Source organism: Myotis brandtii, unplaced genomic scaffold (assembly GCF_000412655.1).
Source record: "Myotis brandtii unplaced genomic scaffold, ASM41265v1 scaffold1612, whole genome shotgun sequence".
NCBI lineage: Eukaryota > Metazoa > Chordata > Mammalia > Chiroptera > Vespertilionidae > Myotis > Myotis brandtii.
The window spans coordinates 374714-387624 of NW_005355890.1; the positions used below are offsets into that span (position 1 = coordinate 374714).

A 12911-nucleotide genomic window follows, 5' to 3' on the forward strand; every position below is an offset into this window, starting at 1 on the left:
CTGAAGGAGGGCAGTGGATAAAGCAACGCTCAGGCCAAGGAAATGTGACACAGTTTAGCTAAGTCGTGGGTTTGGAAGGAGACAGTGGAGTGCTGGGTGGCCTTGGGAACTATGATTGGGTAGTTGATGCTGTCTCATTTTATTAGGGGGATTCTTTTGTCTAGCAAGTGTTATAAGTGCCTGTGGTTCATTTGTTTGTTCATTTATTCATCCATTCATTCAACAGTATTTATTGAGCACCTCTTGAGGGGCAGTACCATGCTGGTCCATGTTCCCTGACCTCAATCGGTTTCCAAGTTTTGTACACTTAGCCAGATAGAGGATGACTCACTCTCCAGTCCATGCCTAATGTTAGTTTTTTATAAGATAAAAAATGTCTAAAGTAATGTTTTTTATAAGATAAAAACAGGGCATTAGGAAATATCACCACTGACCACCCACCAAGTTCCTCTACTCTCCCCTCTTGCTCAGAGCACTCGGACTCAGCATCTGAGTTGCTGGTTTCAGCCCTTTGCGTATGACACTTCTTTGCTTTCTTTTCTCCATATGTCCAGGAGATCTATCCCTTTCTCCTCCCTGTCTTTTCTGACAGCTAGACAGAGGTTGTGCACACACACAACTAGGTGTCTGCATCAAAGGGCAGGAGGTCCTCTGGCACCTTCAAGGAGAAATGGTTGGCGTGATGAGGTCCAGTCTCAACACCCCCCACTATGAGTCAGGTGCAGAGGGCAAGTCCTCTGCTCTCGGGGAAATAATACCTATCAGGATGCACTCAGCTGGCGCAGCTTCTGAACAGGGAATTCTCACAGGAACTTTGTGAGCATTGCACATTCCATTGGCCTCAGTAACGTGAAACTTACTTTTCTAAAAAAGGTACAGACAGAACTTGGTGTGACTCACTAGAGAACAACAGTTAAGTCACTGCTTATTTTCTTTTTTCCAAGAAAAGGAAAAATTGATTAAATGTATAGGAAATGCAAGCAGCCTCAAATCTATAAAGGGGAACTGGATCAACGTCATGCAAACTTTGAGATGATTAAAACTGGTTAACTTCTATGAACAAAAGGTGCTGGGGTTCTCACAGTGCATTGTGGGAGGTCCTAGCTCATCCTGGGAGGTCCTGGCTTTTCTGGAGGCCTGGAGGGCATTCTCTGGGAAGTGGAATTGGAGCTATATGAAGGATGAGAAGGATTTAATAAGAGGAAAGTGGAGCATGAGGGCAGGGAAAAGCATGTTAAAGCAGGGAACAGCATCTGCAAAGGCCCTGGCTGGAAGGAAGTGGAATGCTATGGGGGAGGGGAGAGCAGGGCCAAGGCACATGTGTATTCCTGTTGCACACAGGGCCTCTGAGTGAAGTCCAGATGCCTGCTCATCTGGTCCATATTTATATTCACCCGCATATCTGTTGTTCTCCATTCCTACCTACCTCTCCACACTTCCACCTGACAGCATATCCTTCTTCCTCTGGTATTTGTTTTAGTGTGAGATTGCTGGAGACAAAGTGTGTCATGTCTGCTTTTCCAAAAACGTCTTTATTTCACCTTTTTTTCTCTTAACACATTTCCAGCAGCTTTATTGACATATAGTTTCATACCGTAAAGTTCATCTTTTTAAAGTGTATAGTCAGTAGGTTTTACTGTATTTACAGAGTTGTGTGACTGTGAACATAATCTAATTTCAGAGCATATTCATCTCCCCCCAAAGAAACACTGTGGCCATTTGCAGTCACTTCCTATTCCATGTCTCTTCCCCTAGCAGCCCACTCCCCTACCCAGACAAACACTGGTCTGCTTTCTGTCTCTAGGGGGTTGCCTATTCTGGATACTTGCATAGATGCTAATAATTATTATATTTTCCTAATGGATTAGCAGCTACCTCTGGCAGGGTAATAACCATCACTGACCCGGAAGTGGCTGAGTACAGAGACCCTGGAGAAGGTGACCAGGTGGATGCAGGGCCCTGCCAGGACAAAAGACGGAGGGAGGAGTGTTGGAGAGGGAGGTGGTAGGACACCAAATGAAAGGCTTTTTACCTCGTCTTCCCCGACTAGGCCACCGCCTCCAGCTGGCCAGGGAAAGGGGAGCTGAAACTCACTGCTGGTCTCCCTCAGCTGTCTGAGGTTGGGTGAGCTGATACTCAAAAATCCTAGTCAGGATGCTAAGACCCACTGACCTTGGATATTATAAATTGAATAGGTATTTCGATCAGCAAGGATATTTGAATATTCTGCCCCACGAAGCTGCTTTCCTACCATCTACATCTGGCATATTCCACTTGGTTTTTGACGTGCATGTTTACTTCTCTGTGGCTTCGCATCCTGGTGCTTGGGCGTCTGGGGTTGTCACGTAGGCCACCGAGGGCTCTGCCCTGCTCTCCCGGGTCGAGTGTGCCCTGCACTATGCATTGTTCTCCCTGCCCTGGCCTCTCCTTCCTCCTTTTATTTTGTGTTCTGGGGAATAGTTTTGCCCCCGCAGCTTAGTGACAGACCTTCTATGGGGACAGACAGACAGACTGCTGGGTTGGATGTTCATAGTCAGTTAGGCTTTAAGGACATTGATGGGAGACACAGACACTGATCAGCAGGCAACTTGGCAGTGGTGGGAGCCTGACGCTATGAAGGCCATCGTAAATATGTGCCTTCCTGGGGGTGGGACGGGGGTGCGAATAGTAGATGAAAAGCTGGTTAGAGGCAGATTATGTCTTCAGACGGTTTGAAGAGAACAAAAGAGCAGTTGTCGAAGTAAGAGGCCAGGAGTGGTCTTCAGAGGTAAACTTGCACGGAAGTGATGGCATTCCTGTGCAAATTGGTCTTCAGTCCTAAAGCTTTATTCCACGTCTCTTCCCCTAGCAGCCCACTCCCCAACCTAAAGGATCTGAGTTTAGTTATTGTTCCATTTTCAGGAAGGCAGCATCCACCTTCCCTCTCCCCGACAAACACTCACACCACCATGCACGCTCAAACACGTGCATTAAGTGGGGTCTGAATGGCTGTAAAGGTAGGGTCTGTTAGGTGTCTGTTGTTGAATATAGTTAATATTCAAAGACTGGTCCTTGGGCTCATCGACACTTCTGAAGTTCAAGGACAAGTGTGTTACACGGCCTACCTGCTCACTCATTCTGCAAATGTCTACAGGTACCTTTTGTGACCAGACACAGCCCATGCCCAGATGGACACGGTAGAGGCCTTGACCCCAAACACTCCCTCTAGGAAGAAGAGCTTGTCCTGGAACTCAAGGCTGTCAGTGCTACCCCACTTGGAGAAACAGTGAAAAGTAAGACTCTAGTGATTAAATGGTAGTTTCAGTTTGGGTGTCTGCAATTAGTGCTGGGGTCTTCAGTTGGCACACAAACACTGGTATTTAGATTTTCTTTTATTTGCTTTTAAACAAAAAAACTGCATTGATGGATCTGTGATCATTTGCTGTTACTCTTCTTAAAAGGTACTTCACATAGACTTGATGGAATCAATTCTCTCCAGGACGCGGGGACTCCACATCCAGCTGCCACAGGCACTGCAACACGCATAAGAGAAGCATTTAGGTTATCGCTTCAGGTTGAAATGCCATCACTTCTGTGCAAACTTACCTCTGTTTTTTCATCGTTTTAAAGTTGTGCTGCTCCCATAAAGAAAATAAAGTTCTTTTCAATAGACCGAAAAGGGTCGCACGAAAGATGATTTGCTTTTTACTAGTCAGGTTATCACTAATCTCCTGGAGGACGTCCTCTGTCTTAAATTGGTTTGTAAAACTAGATCCATTTCTAGAACATAGTCGGTGACTTTACTGCTGGTTTTCGTTCTGTTTGTACCATGTTGATCATCTCCAGAAGCCCCGGAGTTTTGTCATGGGTCTAGTGCTCAGTGCCCTGCTCCAGGCACTGTCCTTGGTGCTGATAAGAGAGCCGTGGATGAGACCGGCATATAGCTGGCCCCACCAAGCACAGCCTTAGAAGGGAAGGGTACGTTAGGCAGACACCTTACAAGGAGTCCTGGCTGGCAGCCTTGGTGACCATTGTAAGGAAAGGTACGGGGGCTGAGAAAGACTGCCGCAGGGATGTGACCAAGCCTTTCATGCATAATGACATGCTCAGAGGTATGTAATCCGGTTACAGATGGGATTTTTTCTTGCATTGTGTAGATAAATATAGATTGAAACTGTTAAAATACCATATTAAAACCTATTCTTGTTCCCCACATGAATAAGCTTTTGTAGGATTTTTCAATATGAGCTGCAGCTGATGATGGCATTCTGCCATAAGCTTGGAAGCAGCCTGTGGTCGCAGTGAGGGTTCGGGGGGAGGAAGTGGGACAGCCCCACGGGGCCTTCTTTGGAGGAAAGTCTCTCCTGGTTCCGTGGGCGCCCAGATCCACACAGAGGAGCGCAGGGCACTGCAGGCCCAGCGCCTTTGTGAATGGTTTTCCCTGAATGTTGGAGGAGAGGACATGTTTCAGAAAGGGCAGGTTATTGAGCCCCGCAGAGAAGGCTCCCCACTGTAACCGCGTGGAGGGTTTCCACCCGAGTGTCCGAGCGAAGGGCTAGTTGATTAGAATCCCTGAAGAGGCACCTCAGGTCCAGATTTAAAGACTAAGTGTTTCTGTATTTGAACTTGAGCTGTCAGAACAATAGGGGCAGGAGGGTGGGGGGGCAACCGCGTCCATCTGCACCCTCCACATCTCGGAGGGCTGCTGTCCCCCAGCTGACCCCGCCCCGGGGGCCTGGAATGTTTTCATTCCTTACTTGGCAGCAGTTTCACCCACTGTCATCAGACTGCGGGGCCTGGGGAAGCTCAGGGCCCATCTTCCAATCCAGGTGTCTTCGTCTTTGACCGATCACAGTGACTCTAAGGGAGCCGTTGGTGTAGGACACTGTGTCTTCGTGAGGCAGACGGACATTTGCTGCCAGGCGTGCCGGTGCGTGCTCCTGTCTGTGTTGGTGCTGACGTGTGAGCGCGTGGTGAGGAACAGGCTGTGGAAACCACCCACGGTTCTCAGCGAGTGCGTGTCTGTGCTGTGTTCTCCGCCCCGGGCAGTTGCAGGGTTATTGTCCCTGTTTTGTAGGTGAGGAAACTGAGGCTCGGCAAGGGTAAGTGGGGGGCTGAGGACTCAGTCCCAGGGCAGCCTGACTTCCACGTTTTGGTCCGTTTCCTCTGCACCCAGTTGCACTTTTGCTCGTGTGAAGGTGTTTGGAACATGAAACATGAGCAGGTTTTCAAACCTCCCACATGAGGTGAGCCAGTCTGTCATCCCTTTGTCTATGGAGTGGCTTTTGCCTCTGTGTGTGAATCGTTAGCAGCCTGGGCCTCTGGCCATGCTCTCTGCATCCGGGCCCAGCAGGATGTGCATACAGCAAGTGGAGAGCGGGGCCGCCTCCCACCCTCCCCCCACTCCTCAGCCCTCTGACGCCTGCGGCTTTGTCATCCATCCCAGGAGGAGCAAGGGCGAGCTTCCGGTTTTCCTGCCCGCTCAGTGGGTGGGGCGCCCTTCAACCCACCCACAGGGCTAGTGCACACACACTCACATACACCTCCGCGTTCTCAGCACTTCCCAGCAAGGAGCGTTTGATTAAAATGGCCAGAGGTGACCGGACATTTTGAAGGTAACGCCATAGTGACTCAGGAGTGTTAGGTGACATATCAAGGCAGCCGCAAACCCCTTCCCTCAGACCCAGGGACCCTGTCAGACTGATCTTCTGGGAATGTCAGCCTTAGGCCCCTGGCCTCACCCTGGGGACATCTCAGGACTGTCCCTTCACTGGGTCAGCGCCTGCGAGAGGCTGCTGACATCGGTCTCATCCATCACTATCCCAGGCCTTGAAGGTGCTTGCCCATGCTGGGTGTGAGGTCAATATGAGGACTTGCAGTCAGCATATAGTACCGGCACCAACCTATGTCCAACATGAGGACATGCACTCAACATAGTACCTGTGCCAACTTATGTCCAACATGAGGACATGCACTCGACATAGTACCTGTGCCAACCTATGTCCAACATGAGGACATGCACTCAACATAGTACCTGTGCCAACCTATGTCCAACATGAGGACAGAGGGCAGCATCTCTGCTTCGCTACTTTGGGCCAGTTAGTAAGCCTGTCGGCTATAATATATGGTCTCAATTCCAAAAGGGGGAAACTAGGAGTTGTTGAGGATTAAGCAATATACTTCAGATGGTATGCGCGTGCTGGGTAAGTCACTTCCAGTTCAGGCAGTAGAAAGCTCTGGCATTCGTACTTAGCTCAGAAGCAACTGCAGAGGATGGTACCCAGGGTCATGGCTGGTGACTCTGAACCAGTCCTGACCATTTTCACTCTCTTGCTTGCTCCTCATAGTTTCCTGCTGTCCCTTCTCTGGCCTCTTTCTTCACATGTCCTGGTGGCTGCTCCTCCTCCCAATAATGTCACTGGGCAGCAGGATACTATGGGACCAGGGATTTCGACAGGATTGCATCGATTCATCATCACAATATTAAGTCTTTCAATCCATGAACATGAAATGTCTCTATTTCTTTGTGTCTTGTTTCATTTCTTTCAGCAACACTTTGTAGTTTTCAGTGTGCAAGTCTTTCCTTGGTTAAGTTTATTCCTAAGTATTTTATTCTTTTTTGATGCCATTATAAGTGGAACTGTTTTCTTAAGTATCTTTTCAGATTGCTCATTGTTAGTATATAGAAGCACAACTGATTTTTGTGTGTTCATTTTGCATCCTGCACCTTTGCTGCATTCACTTATTCTAACAGTTTTTGTGAGGGGGGATCTTTAGGATTTTCTACGTAAAAGATCATGTCATCTGTGAACAGAGATAATGTTACTTCTTTTCTTTAACATGGATGTCCTCTGTTCCTTTTTCCTGACTGGCTGATCTGACCAGGACTTCCAGCACCACTAGTCTGTTGAGTAACAGTGGTGAGAGTGAGCACCCGTGTCTTGTTGTTGATCTTAGGGGAAAAGCTTCCCGTTTTCTCTGTTTAGTATGAGAAAAGCTGTGGGCTTTTAGTCTATGGCCTTTGTTATGTTGAGGTAGTTTGCTCCTATTCCTAGTTGTTTTTAGTGTTTTTATCATGAATGTTGTCCGGTGGTTTTCTGCATCAGTGGCGGTGATCGTGTGGGTTTTCCCCCTTTCGCTCTGTTGGGCAGACATTTTTATGGAGCTAAATTGTATGAAAATAGAGAAGTGAAGCTGATGAAGCTTTGTTCATCTTTTTAAGGAATTGGCTGGTGGGGAGAGGGACATTTTGACGTTAATGTTAAAGGAGACCGAAACATGAGACCCGACCCTGCCACAGACCTGTGACTCCTTTCCCCTGTCAAATAGTGTCCCATTGTGTGCTGTGCATAAGGGGCAAGTGTTAATTGGTTAATTAAACATCTGAGCCCCCCGTTTAAGTGAGGATCCATAGGAACTGCCAGTAAGGAATAGCTTTCCGAATAAATGGTGCGTTAGTGAGTGGGGTAGAGTGCGCCATTCACAGGTCAGCTGTGGGAGGCAGGCGTATGGTTAGGTCCGTGTTCTGCGGCAGGGAGAGCGGCCAGCAATCATTTATGTGATTGCCGGGAAGAGTCAGAGGCATTTTATTCAGGAAGAAGTCAAGGACGTGTGGATGACATGATCATATCTGGGATGGTTTGCTTTGAAATAACCTCGTGGGAGTTGGAGGGGGAGAAGGCGTAAAGTTGAAACTACAGCGACCATATGTTAAGTTCATTATATATTCTCTGCAATTTTGTATTGGTTTGAAAATTGTCATAATGAAAAGTTCAAAAAAGAAACTCAGTGTAAAGCAATGATGATGTGGCTTTATATCAAAATCTTATGTAGCCATTACAGTACCCTTAGGAAGAATTAGCAAGAAAACCAGGAAGTCAGTTTCCTAATGTGGTGTGTGCGCGTATACATACAAATATTTGCACAGAAAATACTGGGAAGGAAATACATTAAAACATTACTTGTGATTATCCTTGGCTGGTAGGACTGTGGGTGGTTTTCATTCTCTATATCTTCTAAACTTTCTACAGTGAACAAGAGAAAAACATAATTTCTGAAAACGTTTTTTGTTGTTGTTGTTTTTTGAGGGAAAGGAACCAAATCTGCATTCTGTAAACTAGTTAAAGGATATTTTGTTTTATTTCAGTTTACATCCAACCCCATTCTGTATTAGCTTCAGATGTACAACAAAGTGTCCAGAAAATCACGTGCTCTGCACAGTGGTCCCCCACTGCCTCAAGCCCCTACCCCCGCCCCCCTGGCCCATACCATCTGTCTTGATATCATTGACTACATTCCCCGTGCTGTAAACCACATCTCTGCGGCTGTTCTGCAACTAAATGGGTGAAGCATTTGTTCCTGCTATCTGTTTTCTATGCAGTTGCTCTGTCAGCGAATGGTTAAATGCCTGTGTGGTTACTAATCTTGAGCTGTCGATGTGTTTGGGGCTGTACTGTCCCGTATTCTGCCATAGAATCTGCCTTTGCTGGTGTGGCAGGCTAGGTCATAGACAAAAAGCAGTCACCACCACCATTTTTCTCACTGTTAACTTCTGTTAAACATGTTCCTTTAATGTGAATTTCCATCTGGTTTTAGGGAACTGGACATGATTTCCACACGGGTGATGGACTTTAAGCTTCGGGAGGCTGCCGAAGGCCTGGGGGAGGACAGCACAGGTAAGGCCTCGCTTCCCCTGCTCTGGGGAGAATCCTCACTGGGTTGTGGGGCAGGGGGAGGGGCTGACGGAACCAGGCCATTGGGGTTCTCTGCATGGAGAGTGGGGGTTCAGTTCACAGCATGCTCAGACACCCCCTGGGTCCTTCATACCGAGGCCAGAGGACCTGCAATGCCGGGGGTCCTCCTTTGCTTCTGTCAGACATGGAGGGCGGGTTAGAGTCATTTTCCTCATTCCCATCCCCATGTTTGATTGACTTGAGAGGTGCAGTGGAATCGTTTATTATCCAAGAACATCTGAAGGTACCAGCAGGAGGTTGGCAACGTATGAGGTAGCCTGATCATCCAGAAGAATAGAATAACAAAGCCTTTGAATCCTCTTTTATGGCTACTCTTTTTCAGGAGACCTTATTATATCCTCTACTGAGCTAAATGCCAGGCCCATGAAGCACCATCTCACAACATGTCCTGAGAGTTACCCGATTATTTGATTGGTTTACCACTACTCATATATTGCTATTTATGTCTTGATAGAGTTGTAAAATTGACCTTAAAAATCATCAATCTTCCTACAATGTACCTTTTCCATAGATTAGCCATTTATACTCACCTTATTTTGGTAACAAAGGCCTCCATCTCTCTCTCTTTAAAGTCAAAATGCTAGTAGTCATTTTTAAATATAGTTCAGGGGAAATAGCTTCAATAATATTAAATTCTAGCTTCCGATTACTAATTCTATTAAAGACTCTATTTCATACATTTTCAATAGATTTTTCTTATTCTAAATTAGGACTGCTTTTTCTCTGTCACATTTCAATAAATATCATATAGGTAGATTATAGATAGCTTTTTCTTATTATTCCATGTTAGAACTACTTTTTCTTTATCATAATTGAATAGGTAACCCCCCCCCCAATACAGATAATAAGGTAGGGGTTTTTTTTAGTTAACCTCGAGAAAAAGTGAGTTGCAAAATTTCACATTATGGGACACTGAATTAGTACTGATTTTAAACAAGAAAATACTGTTTAAAGAAGTAGTTCATTCACCTGAAACTACATCCATAACTACTAGTTTGGGGTACTTACCGAGGTCACCATGAAGAATTTATTTTTAAAAAGAAAGAGAGAAACTAAGTTTTTTTTCCAAATAATAGTGAAGCAAGTTATTCAACCTCTTCCCATTTAAAATGTAAAATTCTAGATAAGAGCATTCTTTTAAACCCTTTTTAAAAGTACACATAAGAAGTGATGAGCCCAGAATTAGAGAAAAATGGAAACCTGAGCGTAGAAGCCACCTTTGCCCTCAGATCATTTACCAATCTTGGAAATTTCGAGTTTCATTTTTGTCTTCATGAAGTAGTAGGAGAGGGAGAGGGTCATATGTCAAGTACAGACCTGTACAAGGTGGGCCGCCTACTAGAAGACCTTCCCTAAAACCAGCTGGGGGCCTGAGGAGCCACAAAATTTGAATAAGTGTGAACCAGAGGTCGGTCATAGTTGTGTGGATTTATAGCGTGCGTTTGCATCACTTGGGTAATTCAGAGACTCTCAAGCCTTGAGCTTGGCTCAGAGTATTTCTAGACTGAAGGTGGCCTGAGGTACCTTGCAGAAGGAAGCAGTCTTCTCTAAAGGAAGGTGCCTTCTATCTAGACTCCACATTACTACGTTAGTAATTAGTACTGTCAGTTCTATGACACACTTGTCAGTGATAACCAGGCAAATTGGGCAACAAGCACCATGAATGAGAACCAACCTGTTATGGGTTGAATTGTGTGCCTCCAAAATTCATATATTCTAGTCCTGACCCCCAGGACCTCAGAATGTGACCCTATTGGGAAACTGGGTCTTTGCAGAGGTAGTTGGTTTAGACGAGATCATACTGGAGTAGGTGGGCCCCCGATCTACGGTGACCGATGTCCTTATAGAAAGGGGAAATTGAGATGTAGGCACACACTCGGAGAACACCACGTGAAGATGAAGTCAGAGATTAGGGTGACGGCAGCTACAAGGCAAAGAATGCCAGATTGGCAGCAAACACCCACAGTTAGGGGAGAGACACGGAATAGAGTTCTCCATCATAACCCTTTGAAGGAACTAACCATGCCAACGACACCTTGATCTCAGACATGTAGCCTCCAGAACTGAGACCATACATAGCAGCTCTGTTGTTTAGGCCCCCAGTCTGTGGTACTTCCATCACGGCAATCCTAGCGAACTGATACACAGCAAAGAGAAACAGACACACAACGGCGCTGAGTATCAGAATTATCAAATACATGCTATAAAACAATCACCACACTATGGTTGAAGATAACAAATAAAAGTTTGAAAATATATGGAAGTAACAGGGAACCATAAGAAGTCTCATAGCACCCAGCCAGGGCCATAAGGCACGAGAAAGAAATAAAGGGGATCCAGGTGGAAAGAAGAAATAAGACTCTGACTATAGAAAATATCAAAAAAGTACCTAGAACTCTTAAGCAAGGTTAGCAAGTTGGCACTAAATACGTGGTCAATATTTTAAAAACTGTAATTTTATATACTAACAATGAAGAATTAAAAATTGACAGGTAAAAAAGGTGCCATTTACAGTAGTACTAATCAAAGAAATACTTAGGTATATATCTAACAAAGTATATGTAGGATCTGTAGACTGAAAAATATAAAATATTATTTGAAGAAAGCAACAAAGACCCACATACGTGGAGAGATGCACTATGTGTTATGGACTGAATGTTTGTGTCCCTCCAAAGTTCATAGGTTAAAATCCTAACCGCCCGATGTGGGGCTGTTTGGAGGTGGGGGCTTCCGAAGGTAATTAAGTCTGGAGGGTAGAGCCCTCGTGGATGGGATTACTGCCCTTACAGGGTGAGGCCGGAGAGCCACTCGCTGCCTTCCTGCCATGTGAGGACACGACGGGAAGTGGACAGTCTGCAACCCAGCAGAGCGCTCTCAGCAGCACCCTCCACGCTGGTGGACTTGTTTTTATTAACATATCAGCCATTACGGTGAGCACAAGGAGACTAATTACATTAATTGTTCCACTTAGAAGTTAAAGATCATCAGATTGAATTTCTAAAACGAATTCTCTTAAACAAAAGGACAGAAAAACATGTACGTTGCAAATACTGGGCAAAAGGAAGCTGGTGTAGCTCTATTAATAGCAGTCAAAATAAAATTTAAGGCAAAAAGCATTACTAACATTAAAGAGGGCATTTCACAAAAGATTTCATTTCGGACCAGATAATAATTTTACCTTTCTATGCACCAACATAATGTCAAAGGTTATAGAGTAAAAATTGTAAAAATTGACAATTAAATAAAGTAGATGTAACCTACAATCAGAGTGGGTTATTTTTTGTATAATTGTATCAGTAATTCATAGAACAAATGTATTTAAAAATTAAAGATATAAAGTATTTAGACAACACAAATAAAAAGACCTTATCCTACTTGACACATATAAAACATTGAAAACAATACATTATTTTTCCAGCACACGAGGAACATTTACAAACTTAAGCAAGTCTCAACAAAATTGAACAGATTCCGACCATATGGAGTATATTCTCTGACCACAATACAGTTAAACTAGAAATCAATAACAGTAAGATAAGAAAATTCTGAAGTGCTTAGAAATTACCTAAAATTAATAAATTGCCTAAAAATTAACAAGCTAAATATTCATCTCATGAAATTTAAAAAGTTAGCAAAGTAAACCCAACGAAAGTAGAAAGAAGTAAAGAATAAAGAGAGGAATAGAAATTAATGCAAATAAAATCAACAAACCTCTGATGCAGCTAATCAAGGAAAAAGAGGAGGCACAGATCATTAACATCAGGGCTGAGAAAGAGAACTTTATTACAGACAGTGCGGATGCTAAAACAGTAAGAGGATATTATTAATAACTACATGCCAATAACTTTGAAAATTTGGAAAAAGGCAAATTCCTAGCAAAAATGTAAATTCATAAAACAGATTCAAGATGTAAAAACCTCCCTTTCTAATACTTTAAGCAATAAAAAAAAAAATAAATAATTTTTAAAAAGATGTAAAAACCTGAATAGTGCTGGTCACCATTAAAGAACTTAAATTAAAAAGTCTGGCAGGTGAATAAATGTAGCATAGACAGGGCCCGCGTGGATGGCTGCCGAACCATGCCAGGCAAACGCAAGTGCTCAGCCACATCTGGGTCTGAGCGGCCCCTCGCCCCCACCCACTAACCAGCAGCGGCATCTTTTTCTTGTTTGTTTTAAT

At 44.5% G+C, this 12911-nt stretch overlaps 1 protein-coding gene across 1 annotated transcript in view; it reads left to right on the forward strand.

Moving 5' to 3' along the window:
• Positions 1-8574: 8574 nt before the first annotated feature.
• Positions 8575-12911, forward strand: part of KIAA1211L (KIAA1211-like ortholog) — a 58528-nt gene continuing 54191 nt past the window's right edge. The window contains exon 1 of the mRNA XM_014536435.1: positions 8575-8654. Within this exon, the coding sequence (XP_014391921.1) occupies positions 8585-8654 (70 nt within the window). The 5' untranslated portion in view covers positions 8575-8584. The remainder of the gene's footprint in view (positions 8655-12911) is intronic.